Source organism: Lissotriton vulgaris, chromosome 11 (assembly GCF_964263255.1).
Source record: "Lissotriton vulgaris chromosome 11, aLisVul1.2, whole genome shotgun sequence".
NCBI classification, from domain to species: domain Eukaryota; kingdom Metazoa; phylum Chordata; class Amphibia; order Caudata; family Salamandridae; genus Lissotriton; species Lissotriton vulgaris.
Genome location: NC_141699.1, coordinates 1,072,032,010 through 1,072,058,388, shown reverse-complemented (window position 1 = coordinate 1,072,058,388; position 26,379 = coordinate 1,072,032,010). Strand labels below are relative to the sequence as shown.

At 40.8% G+C, this 26,379-nt stretch overlaps 1 protein-coding gene across 2 annotated transcripts in view; it reads left to right on the top strand.

Annotated features, from left to right (window-relative positions):
* LOC147684117 (cytochrome P450 2J2-like) overlaps window positions 1-26,379 on the top strand; it is a 104,117-nt gene that overhangs the window by 41,862 nt on the left and 35,876 nt on the right. For both annotated transcript variants that reach the window (XM_086944487.1, XM_086944486.1), the window contains exons 3-6: window positions 3,127-3,276; window positions 8,921-9,081; window positions 16,016-16,189; window positions 20,192-20,333. In XM_086944487.1, the coding sequence (XP_086800613.1) occupies window positions 3,127-3,276; window positions 8,921-9,081; window positions 16,016-16,189; window positions 20,192-20,333 (627 nt within the window). The remainder of the gene's footprint in view (window positions 1-3,126; window positions 3,277-8,920; window positions 9,082-16,015; window positions 16,190-20,191; window positions 20,334-26,379) is intronic.

The window sequence follows — 26,379 nt, the reverse complement described above, 5'->3', positions numbered from 1 at the left end:
ATCGGCCCCTTAGTTAGAAAGAAAGTCAAATATGAGCTTTAAAAGTTATTGGATGCTAATATTATAGAACCTTTTCAGTTAGTGGAGTGTCTTTCTCCATTGGTTAGGGCATGCCATGCCAAGCAAAGTCAGATTGTGTGTTGAATTAACGTGTCTTAATTGCAGTATTGTGGTGGATCAATTCCACTTACCGCAAATTGGTGAAATGCTTACACTTAATAGAAATGCTGAATGGTTTTTGACACTCAGCCTTCAGCATCGTGTTACTAAATTATTTTGCATCCGGAAAGTCAATCTGTGACTGCTTTCATAACACCCTTTCAGTGCTATAGGGTCTGTTGCAGGCCTTTTGCATTGGCATCAACTGCAGCTGTTTTTAAGAGGTTGATAGGGGAAATCTTTTGCGATATGCTTGGGGTGATGCACTTCCAAGATGACATGATGGTGATAGGGAGAGATAAAAAAAAAGTCTGTTTAAAATACAGACTTGAGATTCACTCGAAGAAGTGATCACAACTCATCGATGAAATTACTCACCATGGATGGTTTAACTAAAGCTTCTTCTAGAACTGCCAGATTATTGATGCACCTTCAGGATTTCTAACATGATGCAAAGTCCACTACAGGAGCTAAGAAGGTGACTTCTGATTTTCTTAGTAGAATGTCCATTCCCATCTTCAAGCTTGCTGATGGTATGTGGAGCGATCAGAGTACTGTTTATATTTCTGTTATTCAGTCGGTGAGAAGACTGTTTTAGAGAACGAGTACCTGGCTGCGCAAGACTCAGAAAATTTGCTTAAAAAAGGTGAAAGATTGTCTAAAGGGTGATTGGACTGAAAAGTGTAAAACACATTCCAATCTCTGAGATTTTTGGGAAAGTCCTGAATGATTGAGTGTTCATGGATGATGTTTGCAGAGATATAAGAGGCTTATGTCATCAGTTAAAGGACACCAAAATAGCTTTGTGTCATGTAGGTCACATGGGCATTCCAAAGGACGAGGAGGAGGATCAAGGAGCTTTAGTGGAGGCCGGATACTGATTTGCAAACAGAGAGAGTTGTGAGAAAATGCATGGGGTTTGAGGATGCAAATAAGACATACAAAACGTTCATGCCTCCCTTGTGTCGTATAGAATGTTATACTTTCATGTGGGAAAACATGGCAATGTTTTTGATAGGAAATAGTTCTTTAGGAGGATGGAACTTATAAGTACATAGTGGTAATTGTTAATTTGTATTCAAAATGGATTGAAATAGAGATTGTTGACAAGGTAGGCACAAAGAGTGTTATTATGTTTTTGGGTGGTTGGTGTTAGTAAGAGAAAGGCTACTAGCAGCCTTCTTGACTAATAATGAAGCTCAATTTAAAGCTCTTGAAATGGTAGAATTGTTGAGGTTCTCACAAATTAAAAACAAATGTACCTCGCTTTATCACTGGAGTGGTATAGGTGTGGTGGAGAGCATGAATCAAATGAATAAGGGTATTGTTCCGCTTGATATTAATGTGAGGAAGAATTGGAATTTTGCGATAGAGAAGAAGTTTTGGGCTTACGGGATTACCAGTCAAGAATCTATCGGCATAATCTCCTTAGCGACTCTGAGGGGACACATCCAAATTTCTAAGAATAATCCAGGATTAATAAAGAAATTTAGATTTGTGCAGTGTAGTGCGATCGAAAACATATGATGATGCCAAACAGAATGGGAACAATGTACCATTAAAGATTAGGCAGAAGGTACTGGTGAAAATGAGCAGAAAAATACCCAAAGTAAGCAACAGGTAATGTAAGTCTAAGAAGATTATTAAAGTGATGGCAAATGCTGGTAAACTGGATGATGGTTGCTTTTGGCATTTGAGCAAGATTGCGGTTGCCAGGAAGTATAACAGAGATAATGAGTACAACAACAAACTTGGAGAAAGGATATAATTCAGGTGGGTGATAGAAGCTGATCTGACCGATGAAAAAACTTGAAAAGGAATGGTGCATAGTGATGCCCTCTAAAGAGAATTCCTGAAAGGAATATCAGCTCTTTTTGGTGGCTTGCAATGCAATTGGAGTTTGCCTGAGAATCATACATCTGTTGTACTTCAAGATATTTATGGTGGAGATCAAACACTGTTGAAATGGATCCTGTGAAATTGTGCACTTCTTGTAAGAGAATTAAGCCTCCCAAAAAACTCAAAATAATGTATATGCTCTTATATCAAATGATTATGTATATTTTTTTATTTTGTTCCCTGCTTCTTTGTTTCCATATTAGGCGCATTTGTTTTTCTTTTGGCGCGAGTATCCCTAAAGTGTATGCTTGTGTCATTTTTATTCCTGTTTTTTTTCTATTGCGGTGGTTAAAAAAGAAAAGGCGGGATTGTGCAGTCGGTTCTAATTATAACTTAGTAATATTGTGTCATGCCATGGAATCTATCAATGTTTATTCTTAAATACTGGAATTTTGTGAAGGTGAATGGGAGTTGATTGGCAGCATAAAAAGTGGATGGCTGTATTTCTGTCCCTGTGGCCACAAGCCAGTTGGGTGAATAAAGGACATGAGTTTACACCCCTGTGCGTACCAAGCATCATTACAACCTGTGTTTTATGCAACATGTTAAAAACATATACAAGTCATGCCACACATGTCAAACTGATTTTGTGTGTGTGTTAGTGTGTGTGTCCATGTAGGATGCAAACTGCCCACTCTTATTCATAATCACATACATGTCCCAACACAGATGGCCCCATACATAGACAAAACACACAGACATGCACAAGCATGTCCAGCAACACAGAAACCCCACTAAAACACACACACATCAAAACACTCATCAACAGATCACTTTACTTGGAAAACTATGCTCTAGTACATACCTACACAAAATCCTATATTGCTACCAGTCACTAGAGGACTGATGTCTCATTTGTGTACATGTTTTATTGATTGTCACATGGCCTTGACTATGCACAGATACTTTGCCAACTGCAACAAAACTGGACAATGAAAGAGCCATGCTGCAACACAGCAAGCTAAATTGCACATGTGGCAGGAAAACGTTATGGTGACATTAAACCTGAATAGTAAAATTAATCTGTAACCAAAAATGCCTCTGCTCTATTTGTTGTCTTTGATGCAGGGATTTTGTTTTCCAATGGCCACACCTGGAAGCAGCAGAGGCGCTTTGGGATGACAACCATGAGAAATTTGGGACTTGGCAAAAAGAGCCTTGAAGTCCAGATCAGGGACGTGTCCCAGCAACTTTTGGAATATTTCAGTTCAGAGAAAGGTAAGTAATGGCTGTTTTGCATATCCATAAAGGAATTAATTCATAGATATGCTTATATTTACCTTCATTACGAAATTGATAAATAAATGAAATAAGGTATAAGATGTACGCTCGTTAAAGTAAAAGGTTTTTAGGTGCAATGTGTACCACACTCACGTATGTCATACTTTTCTTCTCATACATATTGATGCAAATAAGTAGAGATATTGCTAATGATTTTTACCCTGTGGACTAGACTAATCATTAATGCTACTTTACTATGAATGAAATTTTGTGCACTTATTACCCTGTTTTTGGAAAAAAAATCATTTTTAATTCAATAGTAAAACAATTTAGCAAAGGAACTTCATAACTTCTGCTAGTGGCTCTCACCTCATGAATCTTTGTTGGAAGAATGGACAGTCTGTAAATTTTAATGTAATATGCCTGGTATTCTGGATTGTCTGCATAGCTTAGAATTTAATACAAGAGAAAGCTATACTAAACATGCGCATTGAAAGAAGCTCAGATGCTCAAATGGACTGTGAGCTTAAAACAAAAATGTAAACATGTATTGGGGAAGATTCACTGTGATTTGCCTGAAGTTTGTTTGAACTAACATCTTCTGTGAGGATGAGTCAGCTGGTATATAGCTTGTATATAGAGGTCTACAGAGGAGGTAGCCTCCAGGAATACTGGTTCTTGGAACTTCTAGGAGTTCGCATGAAATGCCATGCCTGAAAACTATTCACAAAGAGCTAGAACAGGAATGAGTGGGCAATCCTAAGTGTTCAACAGGTGGGTACTAGTTATAAAAATCAGCAGGCAGTACAACTTGCACCTCCCACCTATCCCTGAAGTTATGTGTGATGCACAGCCTACCAGTATCTGCCTCTTCCTGATACCTCTGCTATAGCGCGAACACAAATTCATAACTAAAGCGGTGCACCGAAAAAAGTAAGAAAGTCCAATCAAGTTGTTCTAGTTATGTGTTTCTTCAAACTACAGATTTTGACAAACAACCTATGTGATTGAAATACAATCTGAGTGAAAGGAACTACCTTCAACATATCATCAACATGACTCAGAAAAGGACTAGAAATAACCTTTGTGAAGCCCTTCTTGAGACTGAAAAAAAGAACCTGATGGCAGACCTGCACCAGAAAGGCAAGGAGATTTTGGGTTGAAGAATCCTTCTAAGTTCACTCCTAATGCAAGCTGAGTTCCCAATGAGACCCTCGCCTTTGAACAAGCTGTCGGTAAAGCTATTCAGGACACTAGGGTTAAAAAGCCATTTTTCAACATGTGCACAGTAGAGCTCTCAGCTATCAAGTCACTCTCAGATGACCAATCCATCACTAGTAACCCGGCTGACAAAGGGCGAGCCATTGTCATCCTCCCCACATCAGATTACAGAAATGAGTGTCTTCGACAACTTGCTGATCCGTAGGTACTATGAACATATTAAACATGATCCCACAACAAAATCATTGCTAAAATCTTCTTATTAGTGAATGAGGATGACATACTGGGCTGGGTGGCTAAAATTTAAGCTGACTTTCTGATTAACGTTCAGCCCAAGATATCATACTTCTATGTGCTTTCCAAGATACATAAGGGCATCCTTCCACCACCTGGGAGACCCATAGTGTCAGGGATTGGCTCCCTTTTAGAACCATTATCTAAATTATGTGATCACTTTCTCCAACTTTTAGTGGAAAAACGATGTCCTTTATTAAAGACACTAAGGATGTTTTGTATCTGATTAAGGAAGCCAAAAATGTTGGTAACATAGACTTACTGGTCACACTAGGCTTAGAGTTTCTTTACACTAACAGTCCCCTGGATACAACCTTCAAGGTCATCAAGGAAACTATGTGATCTAAGTCCTGGTCTTCTCCTACTCCGGACCAAAACAAACAAAAACTCCCCTCACATATATGAGTCTAACATTGGCAATAAGTCCATTAATTAAAGACTCCCACAGACCAAAAATGTTTTTGTAAAAAACGTTTAAGTTCATTTATTTATCAAAGTACATAAATATTCATATTTTTATGTGCATTTTCTTCATTTTCATATATAATATATAAGACATCACAAGCGTTCAATACAACAAGACATAAGCCCAGCACAGAGATATTGTAGGTTACCTATAAGTAAAGCACATGTAACCACCCCAACCACCACATAGGAAAAAAAACAACAATGACTAACAATAAGCTGAACAAAACAGTATATGACAAAATACAGTGCATAAAAAAAGCAGACAAAGAAAAAAAGCGCTTTTTTCTTTGTCTGCTTTTGTGGTTGAGCCCTTGGTGCAATAATGTACATATCATATTCAATTTTTTTTAAAACGGAATAACAATGACAAATACACACGTTAATTTGTCAGATACATATCTACAATAAAAACAGAGTAAAAACAATCAATACTTTGTTGTGACGGCGAAGCATTTATATATTAAAAACTAGCTACATTTTCCCTGACATAGCAGCGGAAGTTTGACAAGTAAAGTGCTTATGCATAAAAATTCCAACAAGTTTAATATTGTGGTCTGAGATTCCCACTATCCTAATATCCTAACTTCCTTGTTTTAATTTGATTATCACCTTCGACGATGGGAGCCTCATTACCCAAAAATACAAAAAAGCAACTGATTGCATTAGTCCCCTGCTATTTAATAGCCACCACCCGAGGGCCCTCGGGGGATAACCTCAAGTTTGGCCAATTCTTGATGATCCGCCGTAATTGTAGCACCATTACAGACTTTGACAAACAAGCTTTGTGTTTGACAGACAATCTGAGGGAAAGGAACTACCCCAACATCTCATCAACATGGCCCCGGAAAAGGGCTAGAAAAAACATTGAGAAGCTCTTTGTGACCTTAAAACAAAAGAATCTGATGACACACTCACATGAGTGACCACCTACACTCCCAATTCTAATAGAATCAAAAATGTAATTCAAAATCGCTGGGGTATTTTGCAAACAGGCTCCCTTGATATTCCTATCCCTCGGTTCACTTTCAAGTGCACCACTACCAATCTAGAAGATATGTTGGTACATGCCAGACCAAGAATTACAACAAGGAAAGAACAGTACAACCTATGGGACATGCCATTGGTTATCGCCCATTACCCATGTGGCCCCTGTTGGGTCTGACATTTGAAAAAACTCACTAAAGAGATTATGTTATACAACACACACACCTGGACGATGACAAGTCATACAAACTGCAACACTAAGAACTTCATCTACATGGTCATGTGTCAGTGTGGACTTAGATGTATAGGCATGACCACTAGATCTGTAAAAATAAGAATTAATGAACACTGAAGTGGCATATGGTGCAGAAGGAAAACTATAGCTTTGTGCAAATAAAAAATATTTTGTTCTACAGGGAACAACACTGGGTGTTCCATCTGCAGACCCACAAGACTGGTCTTAATATTGACAACCCCTGGAGTGAACTGGATTAACACTCATCCCTCTAGTATGTGTTGATCAACATCCATCACCCCTGGATGTTCTGCTTCTAACGTACTGTTTAAAATCTTATGACTGCAGTATGTCCTGCCAGTTTGGCCCTGTGACCTGCCTTCAGTTCACATTCTTACTATTGAGTGTCACACATGACTGCACATTAAGCCCTTCTCCTCTTTTTGACACTGAGCCACCCCAACAAGCATTATTGTCCTTTTCTTGCTTTCCTTTACTCTATTCCATTAGGAATGATGGAGGCTTTTTGTAGCTCATCCCCTTTTTTTCTGTTTTCCAACAAAAGTATTGATTTATATATGATGTTTGTAGTGCAAATGTTTTTTTTTACTGATAACAGGTTTTTGTGGTCAATTTTCTACTCTTTTATACACTGTATCACTTTTTTTCAAACCCGCTGCTATTGGAAACCGGCACTTCCAACATGGCGGCTTCGCTGTGCCTCACTCTGCAACCTGTACAGCACTTCAGTATGACATGTGCACAATCCCTTGTGCCCCCCCACAAGCGCGGATACACAGCAGGTCCAGACAGCAACATATTAAGCTGTGACCACCCTTTTCCAGGGACTGCCAGGATTGCAAAGAGGGGGTTGGTCAGCCTCAATTATCCCGCTCAATGCCACGAGTATTCTCTTCGGCCCCTCAGTCCTCTGCTCTTAGTGAATGAGGCATTGAGGATAACCATTTTTAATTCATGGATTTACAGAGACCACACAATGTGCGGTACACCTGCAATACTTAAGAGGCATGTGTATTGTCCGACTGGGTAAAATATAATGTATGCCTTATTTGCTGCCTTTCACTATGTTTGGGTGACTTATTTTATGTGTTCAGTGTATATTTCGTCCACTTTGTCATTTCTGGTGGCCTATATACAGAAAATGTTTGCCACTATCACAATGTTTTACATCCAAACTGAATGTTTGCATTCTCTCTTTATGAAGATAGTACCCAATAAGAAATGTTTACAAAGACATACCTCTCTTTCTATTATTCTGTCTTTCAGGTCAGACGCTTCCTCATCTATTCACTATTTACATGAGGTATTGGTTTAGCCACACGTTATGTGGTTGTTTGGTTCAGTCATTTCACCTATTTGGACACCTGTCCCAATTCCCCATAGATTAGGATATTTGACGGTCCTGATGAATTCCCACAGATCATTTATGACTCCTTTTTTGGCAAGAAACATGTTGGCTTTTACTTAATTTGATCCCTTTAGATAAATAAGAAGGAACATTAGTTTCCTCCTAGTTTCACTTAGTTTTTAGATATGACAAGACCCACCATCATAATAAAATAGTCATTAGGTATCCCTTAGTCATTTTTAACATTTCACCCTTCTTTCTCCAATCTACATATTCAGCACCCTCATCTCAGGTTTGCTACTGAAAATCGTTATAAAAGATCTCCAACAAAGAGCCCCCTCAAGGGGGCCGTTGGGGATTACAGCACCAGCCCAATGAGGAGCTGCCCTATGATGAAGCATGTCAAACATCTGGATGGGTGAGGGCCCTTGCTCCTGAATATTCACATTCCACCCACCATCTCTGACATGGGTTAGACACTAATGGTGTTCCCCCCATGATATAAACTTAGGAACCACATACTCTTTGTACACTGATTCATTTATACAGGGGAGAGTGCATCCTGAACCTCAATTGTGCCTAGTCCCTTTTTTTGTTAACATTTTTAAATTTGAGCACAGGTGGAAGGTGACAGCCTCCGGCACTCAGGGTATGGGAACTGACACTTTTACAAATTAAGCAGGTCACCAGTTTGAAGAAAACATACTAACAGAAAGCACAACTTGTAAACTAGTTCTTCAAGCCTGTAAGAATTTATATTTATTGGAGCATAGCCTATGTTGGCCTCAATGTGTTGCTTCTATTTATTTTTACTTTTGTATGCATTCTTTGAATACATAGTAATGATTTTATTTAGTCTGCAAAAAATGTAATTGACTTGAATTGACTCGCAGAAGAATTAGAATTCTAGAAAATGAAAGGGACAGTTTTAAAACTGAAAAAAAGGCAGGCCTGCAGCAGTAATTTCCCCAAAGGCCAAGCAATACAAACACACCTAATGCACCATGCAACAAGTTTGCTCTTTCATATAGCCAAAATTACTAATATCTGATATTTTCCTCTATCCCCAGGAAAAGCCATGGACCCCACACAACCGATTGTCAATTGTGTGGCCAATGTGATAAGTTCTGTGGTTTTTGGTCATACCTTCAACATAGATGACAGCACTTTCCAACAACTGGTGAAAGCCACTAGCAGTGTGGTGAACATCCGCACACAATGGTGGAGTAGAGTAAGCAATCAAAATGGGGATTTCTGCATTTTTTTATAACTGGAAAATAAGTTAGTGAAACTGTTGGTAAAGAGGGTAATATGGTTTTAAAAAACAAAAATAGATTATGATAGAGACATAAATAAGGTTAGTTTACTCAATGGCTTAATGGAGTAGCATGCATTGGCAAAGACTATGGATCTTGCTTTACCTATGCTTGTTGCTTTCTGCTATTGGCTTTGCCAATGCTTGTAAATGTATGCTGCCATTGGTAAATTCAAGAGTGGCAGCCAGTAAGCTTGAAATTGTATTTATTATACTTCCAAGGTGGCCATCACATTGTGCGTAGACTTAATATGGCAGCCATCTTGAAAATATTGAAAGTTAACTCTGAATATTATATACACTTCCAAGCAAGTGGTGGCATTTTCGAAGTATAAAAATAACATAACATACATTGTTATTATCTATTCTTCCGAGATGGTTTCCAATTTGCATCTACAAGTAATGTAACAAACATGTACAGCAAGAAGTATAGAAAATAGTGTTCCAGAATGTCCAGACACCACCACTAGAACAATTACACAAGCATTAGCAAAGCAAATAGCAGTGAGGGGGAGCAGCAGGCAGGGCTAGAGAGTCTGGCTAGGGACGAGAGAAAGACTCACTGTGGTAGTAGTGCTGGGTTGCAGAGGGAAGAGGAGAGAGGAGAGAGGAATATAAGACAGTGGGGGTTGGAGAGATGGTTTGAGAGGACGGGAAGGAACAGATAATGACAGGTGGATGGGGAAAGAGACACAGGAAGTGAGAGAAAGAGGACAAGCTTGTGAGGAGTACTCATAAGAGAAGAGAGGGGTACTCAAATAGAATGTTAAATCACACACGGTACGTTAAACAAACAGAGCAAAAAGATAATTGCCTGATGTCATCTGTAGAAGGATACATTGAGACAGTCCAAAAACCCCAAATGTTCCAAGAGTGAGACATACAGATAAGTAGGGAGAAAAGTCTTTCCTTTCAACCAGGAGCAATGATTTCAAATAGTCATCCAGTCATGAGTAAAGGGCAGTCCCAAAGCCCACTTTAGTATACATTAGAGTATTGAACACAGCTACCTCTGTAACAGACAGCTAATGCTGAGTGTAGCAAGACAGTCAAAAGACAGTAGGCTATTCAGGCATGCCACTATGTTAAAAGTATTGGAAACTGCTGGATATATACACTTTATGCCCCATGTTTAGCTGCGCAGATAGAGCAAAGGACCCCAATTGTTTATCAGAACTGATTGGGGGCACATATGTTCATGCCACACCCATAGTGATGAACTAGGAACTGTATTTCTCGTCATATGTCTGTGGGATGTGATCTAACATGTCTTTGACATCACACTGGGGGCTCTGTAGTAGTAAGAGGTCACTGCATTCCTCTCACATCAATGGTAACAGTGGACCCCCAACCCACTTACTTATGGCAGCAATAATGTGTGTAATACTGAGTCAGATAAGCAGATAGACTATATATATAGTACTAACTCATTCATAAATACTAAAAGGTTCATCATATTTGGTAACAGGGTATGATGGGTCCACTGACTTACCAGAAGAGGCAAAACAGAATAAGAGGTATGCCTGATTCACTACTAGTTCTGTGGCTTCTTTCCTGCGTCTCTTCAATCCTCTTGTTGTACGTCAAAGGTTCTTTAATACCTGCATTAGTGCATTCTCCCTTTTCCTTTTGATTTCTATCAATCTCTCTTTTGATCTCTCTTCCACACTCTTGCTTCAGTTATGTATGACTCTGTTTCTACACTAACTCTGGGGTCTAGTACTTACACCTAAGATAGCATTGTTCAATGTCCCCGGGGCTCAAAATCTTTTTTTCCGTTTTCCTTCTCTTGTACTGGAACCTTGAGCTTTTTTTTTTTATTATAATGTCTGATATAAAAGCATATAAATACTGAGAGATTTAATTTAATAAAAGTATGATTTGCCATTATTAACACTTGGGAAATCCATATCTAGCGTGAGCAATAGGTTTGTGATAAAAAGATTTGAATATAGAAGATAAAGACCAATCAGCTGCTCTCAAAATATCCTCCAAGCTGGCACCTGTTGTCAGAGTGAGACATAACATATTCAACCCACCCTTCTAGGAAAACAAAGAAACATGAGGGTTTTTTTTACGGAAATTAATCACTTAGAGGAAGACGGAGGTCTCGTCTGGGAGCAACCATTCAATTTTCATATTCTTTGAGTCAATGAACAACACGGAATTTTGGAGGAAGTTGTAAGAGTTTTGGGGCTTCTTGAAACCAAGAAAAAGGGTTGTGTATAGAATTTACTTCCTAGCTAACTGATCCAAAGGCTTAACAACCGATATTCTTTTACATGATATTAAACATAAAAGGATTGTCGGTTTGGCAGAAATATACTTGAGAGATACATTTTTATCTGGTCATTTACTTGAACATTTCAAAGCAATTTTGACATCCCAGAGAGAAGTATCTTTAGGAGTAGGCGGTATAAACATGCAATTCCACAAAGTAATCTGCAAATTTCCAACAGGTTTACCAGTAATGTACTTGTTATTTGAAGATATGTAAGTGCTGAGTGCTTTTTAACCTCAACCATAACTGTCTAAGGATCTGTGAAAATTGGCTGCTGTGACAATGGCAGAGAAGAGACTCAGTATTTGATTCCAAATACCAGCAAGACCAGGCCCACCTATAGACCTTGAATCTTTCAGGAACCTATATGGATTATTGAATCTGATAGTCTATTGCAAAGGCCTTCTGTAAAGAAACAATGCCTTGCACCTTCCACCCTATTAAATGGAGATGACCTGATATAACAAGATCATAAAGATGGTCCGGGTGACTGATAAGAAGATAGCTGGCATTGTGCAACCGAGGCCGAATGTCTACTGACATCTTAAGATGGATCAAAACTCATATCTGAGATAGCCAAAAGGGTGTCATTATTATAAAGATAAATAATTCTGACTTTGACCAGACACCATGATGTCATTAGGAAATGAGGAAAGGTGCAGGAAACACCGTTGCCAAAAAATAATGGATCCAGATAATGTATTTGGCCTCAAACTGAAGAATTGAAGAAGTTGATTGTTGAGTCTTGTGGTGAATAGATCGAAGGGAAACATACCCCACAAGGAGTGGATGAAAATTGCTCTGATCACTTAAATGACAACAGTTTCAATCTGCTATCTTGTTTAAATGACCAAGAAGATATTCTACAGTTAGCGAAGTTGGGTGATCCAGGCTGAATTCCCAAACTTGTTTGGCTAGTATGGCAAGAATTCCTGAACATTTGCTACCCTCGAATGCTTGTAAAATTGTCAATTCTAAAGAACCACGAAACAGTGAGCTTGATGCTCCATGAAAAGTTGTATTGCAGAGGAACCTACAAGAAGTTCTAAACAATTCACGTGCAGACAGGAGTCCCTGGCAGGCTATATTCCTTGGGTTAAGAACACACCGCAGCAAGCTCCACAACTAGTTACACTGGGATGTGATTCTGATAGTAGATCTGGGGTTAAATTGAAATATGATCTTCCATTCCAGGCACTTAGGTATTTTACCCACCAAACAGCTTCTTCTTTTGTCTCTAGATCTCAGAGACTAAATCTAAGTAACTGAGACCCTTTCTTAGATTATGTTTTTTTAATATCAGTAGTCCTCGATAATGAAAATAGCCTGGAAACGCAGCTTGGATCGAGGATACTAGAAGACCTATAATACTTGCTAAATGGTGATGGGAAATCTGAGATAGAGTTCCAAAATGTGAAAGTAAATTTTCTATGAGAATCACCTTTCATTCTAAATGCTGGAAAGTACAAAATAAGGAATTTACCTGCCTTAGAATTCTAAAGACTGAACTCGATTTAAAATGTCCTTTTCCTTGTTTATAACAAATCATAAAAGTTTAAGAAAGGGAAATTGCAATTTAAAGATGCAGTAATGATTCGAATCTTTCTTGGGAGATGATTAATATATAATCCAAATAAATCAGAGACTTAATTCCCAGGATCTGACACTAAACATTATCGTTTTCCAAATCTTGGTGAAATACCACTGAACTAATGAAAGACCAAAAGATAGGTCTTTGAACGCATACCTTCAATCTTTCTACTTCAACAGAATATACTTCTTTTGGAAAGAGTGGGCTGGTAAAGAAAATTAAGCGTCATTATAGTCCTGACGAGTCAACCAATCTCCCGGCTGAAGATACTAAATAGTTTCCATTTTGAAGTGGTGCACAAAACAAAAGCATTGAAATGTCTAACACTGACTACTAGATGGAGTTTTTTGCTTTTCTTTTTCATAAAACAAAAAGATTTGTGTATGTAAGATAGATTTTTCTAGCACACCTTTAGAAAGACAATTCTTTTAAGTACTTGACTAATTTGATGCCTGCTTGAGACAGATGAAAATAATGTTGGATAGGCTGGGAAAAGAAATATATTTGGTAACCGACGCTGTATGAAAAATCCAACGGTCTGATGAAACCCGAGACCTATTGCCTCATAAAATAACTATGTGTCTGCTTTGTAGAGGAGGCTTTTGAACTATTACTGTTGGTAACAGTGGTTATTGATTGTCCCTCTTGGCAGAGGTTGCAATATCTTCTCCCTCGTTAGGGAATGAAGGACGATCTGTTTTCGAAAGCTGAAACCTTTTCTTGAAGGATAAAATAGGGACCTATTGTCGTATTGGAAATGGCTGGCACAACGTTCCCCTCTTGAGCAAGGTCTTGCAAAAACCTCTGTTCAAATACATTTCGGAGCAAAAATTGTGCCTTATCAATCATGGTAAATGCACTGATGTATTAAATGGTTATCCAACAGAATTTCTTGGGCCAAAGGATCTGGGTTGGACATTGATGATTCCATCAATTTTGGGTCAATTTTGATAAGCAAACCCTTTGTGTATTTTCTGGGAGATTGCTGCTTTCCAATAAGAAGATGGTTCTCTGAACCCAATTTGATATATAAACAGGATACATGTTGATTTTCCCTATTTGGCAAGTTTTCGATTTAAGAAATCTTTGTTAATGGGCCATTTGGATCCAGGTAATTGTTCTGACATGACTAAGGTTGAACAACCCCTTTTTGTGGGATCTCTGTCACATTTAAACAGAAACACCAAATGTTTTGGTTCTGGTAAAGTAGTCACCAATACCTGTCCTGGAATCAGTGGTCTTGGATATTCACATTTTTATTTATTTATAAATGTCTTTTACAGAGGCTGGCAAACATCGGTACTGATATAGTCAGAGATATGGGATATTGTAGACCACTCAGTAGAGAGAAAGGATGAAAGAGATGCTTGGGTTTGACCAGAAGACCTCCAGCAGAATATAGCATGTCAGAGCAGGCCTGTAAACTGGATTTCTCAAAAGAGAATTTAGATCTTCAGGCAATTTTGTGCTTGTTATAGCCAAATCAATTTAATTCTAACCATCTTAAGCATCAGAATCATAATTTTGTGAATTTTCTAAATAAGTCTGAATCGTCAGAAAACTCTGGTGCAGCCATGTTTAGACACTGTTTTCTAGAATGAGAATCTTCCTTCATCAAGGAGAGTCACAAATCAGCAGTAAACCAGAGTCAAGAGCAGGTGAGGTACCCTCAGGTCTAGGGCTGACAACACCAGAATACATGACTCCATTAGATGCAGAATCCAACAGCGCATCGGCCTCTGCAGTACCAATTCTCATTGTGAAACACATGAAGAGTTACAAAGGGAAAAAGCTTGTGATGTTAGTTGGATGCATGCATGTAATCGTTTTCTTCCCAAAGACACATGAAAGGCAAAATATTTTACAAAAAGCCTGTAGCAAAGAGATAAGTAAGCCCTGTAACATTGAAATCTACAATGAATAAATCAAACAAGCAAATAAATATACAGCGGTTTTCAGAAAATCCGAAAGACATTTAACTGACTGCTAGTGAGCAGCAAGAAAGAGGAAGGACTAGGAAACACCTTCTTTATATAACCACAGAATGGAACTCATTTGAATCACTTTTGTACTTTGTTCCCAGTGATTCATGGGATTGCAGTTCTAAATGTATTTATTCATTTTTTATTGTTCTAAATTATATTGTTTGTTTGGCTGCTGTGAGAAATACAGTAGGAATGTGATGCTTCATATGAGTCTTCAGTCTTCACATAAAATAAAAATAGTCTTCTCCCTCAAATACACACCTTTATAAAACCTCTCTTTGTATAACTTGTGATTTAGACTATTCACTACTTTGGTAGCCGAACTGTGAACGATCTCCAGTTGGTTTGACTGTTCTGGACACTGGGCTGTCAGAGTAAACTTCTAGGGCCCGATTCACAGAACTAACTTAAGACAAAATCCTAAACTTACTACTTTTGGTATTCACAGAAGTTAGGATTTTGTCTTAAGGTTGTCTTAAGACAGACTTAAGACAAACTTAAGTTAGGATTTTGTCTTAAGTCTGTGTTAAGTCTGTCTTAAGACAAAGTTAAGACAAAATTCTAACTTCTGTGAATACCAAAAGTAGTAAGTTTAGGATTTTGTCTTAAGTTAGTTCTGTGAATCGGGCCCCTACTTTCTGTCTCCTGCATTAGTTTGTTAAACATATCATCTTGTCTGGTGAGGGGATGATAATGAAAGCCTGATGAAGGCAGTACGGGAATTGAAGTTTACCAAGTTTATGAGTAGACTCTGACTTCATGGGTAGAAGTAGGTCTATTAGCCCTAATAATATCTACAGTAGGGCACACTGAAATCTAGTGGCGTGGGTGCCTTTATGCATTTGTTCAGTTTACACACATTTTTGTGGGTCACTGCTTAAACTGGAGTACATGCTGTTTTAATTGGATCTTCTGACCATGACTAAAGGTGCTAAATTCAACAATCTTTCATCTGTTTTCCCCTTAATCTCTATCTCTTTATTCTCTCTGCAGCTCTATGATGCTTTCCCATCCCTGATGAGAAGACTACCCCTGCCTGAATATCAAGTGTTTGTAGAGTGGGAAAAGCTTCGATCATATATGAAGAAGGAGATCAAGACCCACCAGGAGAACCTTTCTGATGAACCACAAGACTTTATTGACTACTACCTGAGGCAGATAGCACAGGTAAGTGTCTTCAAACCAGGGAATCACATGCCCCACACATTGATCGTAAAACTGGATTTGAACATGCTCTCATGTAGAAGAATAGGTAGTGTATGTAGGCTGCGTAGAATGGAAGGAATGGGAATTCAAGGCACTACCCTGAAGTGGCTGAGATCTTTCTTGTATAATCGCACCTTTCAGGTGCATTCACTTCAATACAGGTCTAAACCACACTTTTTAGCCTTAGGGGTGCCGCAGGGATCTACCCTTAGCCTCCTGCCTTTCAACATTTTATGTAGGGCCTCTTGCTGAGATTGTGTAATCCTTTGGGTTTACACTTTTTTCTGATTTCAAGCAAATTGTGAGTTATCTACGAAGGAAACCCGCACTGCAGATGCCCCCAACACTTGTCTTGGCCAAGTTTTGGCATAGATGAACATCAACTAGTTGAAAATTAATGGAGACAACCACCCCCATCTCTGGGGCTCTCATCTTTGGCCATCGAATCTGGGTAAGAGCCCTACCCCTTCCCAGGTGGTAAAAAGCTTGGAAGTCTGGATAGATGATTAGCTGACTATGCTCTACCAGATAAAGAAAGTGGGTGCCACCCGTTTTGGTGTCCTTAATCGCTAAAACAATCTTAGCCTGCCTTCCCAATCCATCTCAATGAACTGTAGTACAGGCTCTGGTGATTTCCAGGCTGGACTATGGTAATGTGTTGTACCTGGGTGTTGTTAAGTGTCTGATACCTTGACTCCAAACTGTTTAGAACATGGCTACTCGCCTTCTCCTTTGTTCCTTTAGGCTCACTTTGTAGCCAGTCTGCTACACACCCTGCATTGGCTTCCGATTGAGTAGCGAGTACAGTTTAAAACTCTGTGCTATATACACAAATGTCTTCCAAATACAGGGCCAATGTATTTAAGACCTTTTGCATCTGGCTATCTTCCAAATCGCGCTCTTTGAGTCAGTCATCAAGATCTAGCTGTGGTGCCTAGGATTAGGAATTCGTGCCAAGGTGGCCAATCATTTGCATTTTGTGGAAAGCAGTTAAAAACTTGGCTGTTTCCTTCACTATAATTCACCAGGAAACGGCTGATCATCCTAGGTTGGGTGAATAGGCTAGCGCTGTGATACCTCACTGGTAGCCATGCGCTCTACAAATCACCTAAATAAACAAATTAATAAGTAAGAGTTTTATTAATATTGATTGGGAAAACATTGCAGACCTAATTTAGATAGTATTTTAGATAATAGCAAAGTGAAGAGAAAAGTGATAGAGCTATTGATTAAATCTTAATTTCCATACTCTCTTGACCTAGTCTAATTTCACATTGTGCATACACATTCTTAAGGGAGCCTCACAATACCTAAAATGCATAATAAAATTACCTGTCAATCATTCTTGATATTGTGCAATGATTATCCCTGTGCTTACCGTCCACAGATCATTGGGCAACAGAATACATGGCAACAGGCTTTGATGTAAGCATCCCACATGCATGGGGGTCAATGCATGTGGTAGCTTAGAGACCTGCGCTCTATAAATGAAAATACAAATAGAAAAATACAAATACAAATGGCCTGAGCACATTGCACATAGGGCATGGCTGCATTACAATTCTAATGAAAAACACTAATTTATTTAACATGGAAGTTTCCTACTAAGTAAAACAACAGTCCTAAGATAACAACAAAACTCACAAATATAAATATACAAATGTCAGTAGAAGACATGTTAGGTAACCTTAGGTACTGCGAAGTTCAGCACATAAGGCTACCAATTCAACCTTTCCTCCCATGGCAACGTAATGATCATGACTTTACTGATGACATCACAATTAGTGTGAGCAATGGCATCACCAGTGTCAAAATCAATGGCCAATAAGATTAGAGTACCAATGAACAGCTCTCCAATCATACCCAGTGTCCCGCACCCAACTATGGGCCCCATTATGGTGCCAGTCGGATTAGCTTCTGACCGTTATCGTGTTGGAAACGGAGTCAGTGGTCCTGCTTTCCTAATTAGCATGCGATCGCCTTCATGGCGGTCAGAAAGTGTATTTTTCGTATTGCAGCTTGTGCTGTGGGCAGCAACACAAGCTGCAAAAGGAAAATTACACTTTTTAAACATCCATGCACCTTGTGGCAGGCACCATGACCTGCCACACGGAGATTGCAGGGGAACGGGGCCGTGCTAGGGACCCCTAAAGTCTGCTTCCGACTGCTTTCTATGGCGGTCGGACCGCCATAGAAAGGCTGTCGGAAACGTACATCGTAATTCCCACGGCGGCACCTGAGCAAGCACTGCCTCCATTTTGGGGATTATGATCCGCCCTCAGCCCGACAGGCTCCTTGAACCTGCCATAGGCAGAGCGGATTACCTCCCGCAGGCATCGGTCGGACCGCCTGTATCCTAATTCGGCAGTCAGACAGATGCATCAGATGTCGGGCATTGTAATGGGGCCCTATGCAACAATTCAATCAGTCACTCACTACTCACTTACTTGCAGGTAAACATTCAGTCACTCGCCCACTCCCTGGTCTACCATTTTATTCACACAACCAATTGCGCATCTAACTGCTAACTCACACTCCACCAATCAGTCATCAACCCATTGACATTCGGTTTCATGCCTATCAATTCACTTGTTTATCCACATGCTCATTTATTAACTGTCACGGTCACTTTCATCTCTTCAATGAACTATCCACTCATCTACCCCATTTTGTCATAGGCATCCACCAAGTCAATCACCTGTGTATTCACTTCTTTTCACATTAATCCTAATCACCCATTAGCTCACCAAATCAACAAGTAGCAGTCACCTGCCTAGGTCTAGTTTCTCTCAGACACTCTGCTTGCCCGATATGGGCTCTCAACCACTGTCTGACCTCCACATCCAGTAAGGCATTAATTTACCTACTCATTCACCCAGACTGTTACTAATTCCATTTCTAACCTCAAAACTATTCCAGTGATATTACTCTTGACATGTGACTGTCCACATATGTTTGGGCCGTGGGTGGGTTGACCACTGAAACTGTGTGAGGGTTTATGAGCTGTCAAGTACTTAAGGTATACTATTAACCAGATATTATATCTGCAGGCACACAAAACTGCCTGAATGAGATATGCAAATTCTGCAAGTTGAAGTCCTTTATGGTTGTGACTAAACTGAAAATTCCACTATGACAGTCATGGATGCTGTGTCTCTTGGGAACAAACCCCAGATGAGGGGCTTTAGTGAAATCCCATCTAACTAGTCCCACTGCTGTCACAGCATCCACCTCAAATATTCCGTACCTGGATGTGATTGCTTTTTTTTGTTCCAGGACTTGAGGGTGCACTTGAGTCAGAGTCAGAGTCAAAAATACTTCATTCGATTAATTTAAAATCATAAAAGTATACTACACATACAAATATACACAAATCATCAATTCAATTCATTATAGAGCAATTGCTGGTAAGTAATAATTTAAAAACAAGTAGGAAACAATTAAATAGGAAACAATTAAAAACATTAAAAAGCTTCATTTTTTCGTAACATCTCATATTAACAGACGTTATCTATAATTTCATTTTACAGGGTTACTTAATTCCCTATAATCCAACAAGGATATATTCTTGGATAGAGATCTGTATAGGAATATGATAAAATACCTAAACGGCATCTTAGATCAGCCACAATGAATCAGCTGACTATTCCTAGATTCAAGCGCAAGAGAACGGGTGGCTCTCGTTTTTCTGTCTTTGGCCCCACACTCTGGAATTCTTTGCCTATAAACATTAGACTAACATCAGAGTACTCCAGCTTCAGGAAAAAACTGAAAACTTCACCCTAGCTTACTGTTAGAGCCATCAGGAAGGCTTTCCCACCTCTCTCAGCGCCAAGAGACCTTTTGGTATACGTGCGCTTAACAAATTGCCCAAACATAAACATAATCATAAACATAAAGATAGATCAACAAAATGTAATCATTTCATCATTCTAACTTTCTTCTCTCAAATCTCCTTCTCAGACTAAAGAAGACCCCTCCTCTACTTACGGGGAGGACAGCCTGGTGCAAGTGTTGGTTGACCTCTATTTCGCAGGATCAGAGACCACCACCACAACCTTGCGCTGGGCACTGCTCCACATGACAAACAATCTGGAAATACAAGGTACGAAGCATAATTTTGTTGTCGGTATACATACTCTGCAGATGCACATAGACACACAATCCATCTTTATGTGTTCATATAACATGTTCATATGTAGAGCACTTGCAACTCAACATACACCACATTTTTTAACAATACAAAATTAGGAGCTCTCTTAACAGTGAATGGAGGCTCCTGCATTCCTTCCTCACTACAACTCTCCATCCATTTTACCTGTTTATTCTTCTGTTTTTCTGTTATTTTCTAGGTATACTCTGCAGATGCACATAGACTCACAATCCATCTTTATGTGTTCATACTAGCAGCCCGTCCCGACCTTGTCCAGGAGCAATCAGGCTGCCCGGACCCCCGCCCGCCCTGACATTGTGCATCAGCAGCCCGGCCCCCCGCCCGCTCGACATTGTCAAGCAGCCCGGGCCCCCGCCCGCCCCGTCCCGTCCCCCGCCAGCCCTGTCCCCCGCCTGCCCCGACATTGTCAAGCAGCCTGGGCCCCCACCTGCCCCGTCCCGTCCCCCGCCCGCCCCCCGCCTGCCCCGACCCCCGCCTGCCCGGAGCCTTACCTCAGCCGCCGCTCCTCCCCCGCGATCCTCATTTCACCGCTCCGCCGCTCCTCGCCGCTTACCACTCCTCCTGCCTGTCCGCCGATCCTCACCGCCATTCCGCCGTTCGTCACCGCTCCTCCCCCGCGCCATGTCCGCCGCTCCTCCTCGCGTTCCTGGACGCCGCTCCTCCCCGCGCTCCTGACGTCAGCACGCAGGTCACGGCCGGTGCTACTTCGAAGGGACTACTTTTTTTATGTTAATTTTTTAAATAACGCATATTTTTATACTTTATATAGCCTATGTCCATCTGCACACCCTGACAATTACAATGATGTATCGGGTGTGTGGATTGGCGCTGTGGTTCCCGAGTTTACCCGCCTCAAAGGTGCAAAGTTCTTCCTTTATAATAGTAGTATAGATATAGATATAGAAATAGATTATATACAATAAAGATGTATTCATTCAACACCTCCTGTGCTGTGTTTAGGCCGGGTGTGGTAGATGGTCAGGTTCTGTGCTATGTGATGGTGGGCCAGGATCCAGAGGGTAAAGTTGTCAGGCTGCACACTGCATCCCCACAAAGTCTGGCTGGTTTTATCCTCCCTGTAACTACCTTCTTATGTGCACACGCCGTGCATTACATCTTTTTACCACGACAGGGCGCACGAGTCCTGCAGACACCTTTCAATGTGGTTGTCTTCCAGGTTTGTCTCCTTGCTGTTCCTGTGTTACAAAGCACTTCACTTCACCCTCTTGTGTGGGAGTATAAAGTGCTGTGCCGTCCTGTACGTCTACACCATGGATTAAAACATTCCTCTACGTTCCTCAGTCACCAGTGTGCTAAAGCATTATTTCTTGTTCTTCTACCTCTGGTATTTTAAAGCAGTGTCCGAAGGCAGGGCCGGGGGTGCGACTCCTTGAGAGACTGGGCGCCCGGGGAGCAGCAGCACCCCAAACTCGCTCAAGATGAGTCCGGGAGGCGCTGTCTGCTGTGAGGGGTTGTGTGTGTGCAGGGGGCTCTACACAACGGCACCCCCCAGCAGCCCCCGACCTCTCCTGTTCCTGGAATTAAGTTGGCATCATGCCCCTTACGACCCCTGGCCTGCCCTCTGCGGCCCCCAGACTCCGAGATTGCAAGGGCAGACGCAAGAACAGAAGGGAACAGAAGGGAGACAGGGCTCAGATGAGCACTGTTTGCTTTGTTTTGCTTGGCCTGGACTGGAACATTGGTGCATGCATTACACACAAAGGGTTTATTTTGCAAGGTAGATGCAGTGCATTCAAATGTCTCTTTCTGATGATGGATTACGAACAAACTGGGTTCATTTAGCAGCAGATTTTTTCACTCCCTCTTCTGCTGCTGAAAGTCCGATTCACACGTCCAGCGCCCGCTCTCTCCCCTCCGCCCGCTCTCTCCCCTGCGCCCACTCTCTCCCCTCCGCCGGCCCTGGAAAGCAGAGACAAAACCATACTCGGGCGAACAGCAGGCCGTGAAGTGCTTGGCTTGCCTGGGACTGGGTACGGAGCGCAAACCTGCCAACAGTCTTTGGACATTTCCCGTTCTAAAACCACTAATTCACAGAAAATAAACCACATAACTTTAACCCAAGATGAACTTACTGAAAATCGGCCTATACGACATGAAGCCCTAATCAATAACCATGTCCGCCCGGTCCGCTGCTCCTCACCGGCCGATCGTCACCGCTCCTCCCCCGCGCCATGTCCTGACGTGAGCACGCAGGTCACCCGGCACTACTTCTCAGGGACTATTTTATTTTTAATGGATTTTTTTAAAAATATAACGTATTTTTTTTACTTTATATAGCCTACTAGCAGCCCGCTGACATTTTCATAGATGTATCGGGTGTGTAGATTGGCGCTGTGGTTCCCGAGTTACCTGGCCAAAAGGTGCAAGTTCTCTCTTTATAATAGTAGTATAGTTTATAAGTTTTCACCATTTAAAAGTAAGCATTTTCTTGCTCTTTCTATTATTTCAGTCATCTTCTTCCGTTTCCTTACTTATCATTATTATTTTTATTTATTTTTACTATTATCACTTTTGGTTGTCTCAGTGTAATAATACCACCTATTATTTTTACTACGATTATTATTATACCTATGCACGCTGTAAATGTAACTCTATACCTCTCAATGTGATGATTTATTCAACAACATGAAGTGGCATGACACTATGTGGGCAAGCCTATAGCGTCTGCTCTCGGAGCAGAAGCTTTTGACTGATGTCGGTGAGGCACTGCCTTTTTCGCAGCCAGAGAGCGCCTCCTGCTGGAGGTTGGATCAGCATACTGTCGGCGTGAGACTGTGCCAGCGGTGCTTTCCATCTCGTGATCGTGAATCAAGTATTGCACGGAAGGGAGGCCCTTGTGTGGAAGAAAGGCCCGCGCCATTTCCTGGTACAAAATGCCACAGCTCCTCCATTAGCTGTGGACGCGTTTTGAGTAAACTTTACCGTTAACGACGATGTTGAAAAAAAAAAAAGATTTGAAATAAAGTCACTGCCTCGTGCTAATCTCGGATTTTTGGGGGGAGGGGCAGAGTGAGGTGCAGTAAATTTACCTTGATGGACTTCACGTCACAGATTTCATTTCTCGTGGTAGTAAGTCACGGAGAAGACTCAGGTGCCAAACCTTTCTCTAGCGCGTGCAATGGATTCAGTTAGTAAGTAATAATTAGATGTCATCTCACGCCACAAAGCTGAGGGAGGGGAGGGGAGGGGCTTGTGAACAGATTTAGCTGAAGTTGTCCGCAGATCTTTTAGCGCTAGGTCCCGGCCGGCGCTACTTTCAGGGGACTACTTTATTTACAAACGTAATTTTTTTAATTTACTTTTTTTAAAATTTATATAGCCTATGTCCATCTACACACCCTGACATTTTAATAGATGTATCGGGTGTGTAGATTGGCGCTGTTGTCCCCGAGTTTACCTGGCCAAAAGGTGCAAGTTCTCTCTTTATAATAGTAGTATAGATAACATGTTCATATGTAGAGCACTTGCAACTCAACATACACCACATTTTTTAACAATACAAAATTAGGGGCTCTCTTAACACTGAATGGAGGCTCCTGCATTCCTTCCTCACTACAACTCTCCATCCATTTTACCTGTTTATTCTTCTGTTTTTCTGTTATTTTCTAGGTTTTTGTTCTCTTCACTTCCCCAGTTTCCCTTTATTATCTATATTTGTCCACCTCTTTATTAATCTATTTATTTACATAAAGGGTTGTACATCTCTTCATATCCGTTGCTATGGTTGTGAATCCCTCTATATATTTTAGTATCCTTATTCTCTAGTAATTATCCTTCTTTCTCTACCCTATTGTGTCTCCTTTGGCCTTTCTCTTTGAACTGTCACTTATTAATGGTCGATCTCTGCACATCTATGGTTAAGTGACCATGAATAATAATATTTGGAAGCATTTGAGAGAGATTCAAATACATTTTGGGGATATATTTTTCCACCAGTTCACAGGGAGTGGTGGTATTTTTAGGAGGGAGAAAGCTAAAATAGCATCACGTTTTTTTTTTTACAAATTGGGAGTCACTCACCTATACAGGCAGTATTGCCATGTATATGTGACCGATACACCCATGAGGGTGAATCCACAGCTATAAACTGGAACATATGAGAAATGAGGATGTCCCATCTAATATTTTATTGCAAACTGGGGTCCATAATATATTTACCCAGCTGAGGTTTAATGTTTATCTGATTTGTGTGATTTCCATGGTTTTTGTGATATAGAACCCTACTGCAGCCTCAAAGACACATGGCTGAAAAGACATTGTCAAAGATGGGTTCAGCCTATCAGGATGACGTTTCTAGTGCTTGCATAGAATAAAGGACCAAAGTAGGTGTAATAGTGGAACGCTAGTTGGCAGAGGCAATGAGCCACACATTTTATAGATAGCCCTTAGAATTCTTCATACAGACAACCTCTGGCGTAACACAATCTTGAGTTACGTTCCCGAAAGCCCAACTTCTTTCCTTTGTGAGATTTCTGAAGCTGAAAGGGAGACCCTTCAATAAATAGAACTGCAGGTAAATTGTCAAGATTCAATTCATCTAAAGGGACTCGTCAGAGTCCTGGGGCAAGTCCAGGGGGATTAAAATAAAATGATAATAAAAGGGGTTTAAAAACAATTTTATTATTGTTTTATTTGCGGGTGGTGTCAGGGGGACCGGGCTCCTCCGCCCTGATGGAGGGTCCGCCGCAGATGCGAACGTCCATTCTCACTCGTACACCATAAATCTGGACGCTTCAGATCTCTGGCACATTGTAGGAAGATGGCTCTGTATATACTACTAGCAGCCCGTCCCGACGTTGTCCGGGTATGAATTGCTGCCGGCCAGTAGTATATTGTTTTGTAGGATTTCGTTTTGATAGCATTTCTTATCTATGACAGGCCTGTGAAACGCTCCGATTCACAGTGCACTGCTGATGCACTTCAGAGTGCGCGTTCAGTAGTGTGTGAACTCGAGTTTCCCTACTTTATTTTTCCTTGCAATATTATATAGCGCGAACCCGACAACATGGCATGAGCACAATTTACATTACAGAAGAACACATTCATTTATCGTAGGCACGGGGACACAAAGCGATTTGCCTGGAATCACAGGATGTTGAGCTGATGCCGAGATTCGAACGTAGCTCCCCAGCTCTAAAGTTCGCAATTCTAGAACTTGTGGCGGGAGGTGTGTCTAAAAGTGTTTGTCGGTGCTGGCCATCAATGAGAGAGACCTGTGCATTTTTCAAATGGGTGGTGAAAAAATATGAGTATTTTGCTGGAGATGTGGGCCGCCGTGCCACCAATGTACTTACCGGGGGAGGGTAAACACCCATTATTCCGCAACTTTCTTTCCGCAGACCATCACTCCGCATACTTTCATTACGAAAGTACCATGACTCCGCAATGCCATTATAACGCATGGTATTACATTTTATATGCTTTTACCACGCATACATTTACAACAAAATTCGTTGTAAATGCATGAATGGTAAAAACATGTTTTTTTTAATGTTTGGATAAGGTAAGTATGGGTATAGGGGTATATGTTTTGAGGTACTGAGGTATATGTTTTGGGGTGTTTGGGTATTTTAAGGGTTCAGATATAGTTTTGGGTTATGGGGTACAGGGGTAGTTTTAGGATTTAGGGATAGGTATGGGTTTTGGGGTACAGGGGTATTTTAAGGGTACAGGGCTAGGTTTGGGTTTTGGGGTACAGGGGTATTTTTAGGGTTTACGGCTAGGTTTGGGTTTTGGGGTACAGGGCTATTTTAGGGTTCAGGGGTAGGTTTGGGTTTTGGGGTACAGGGTTATTTTTAGGGTTCCGGGCTAGGTTTTGGGGTACAGGGGTATTTTTAGGGTTATGGGGTAGGTTTGGGTTTTGGGGTACAGGGGTATTTTAGGGTTCAGGGGTAGGTTTGGGTTTTGGGGTACAGGGGTATTTTTAGGGTTCCGGGGTAGGTTTGGGTTTTGAGGT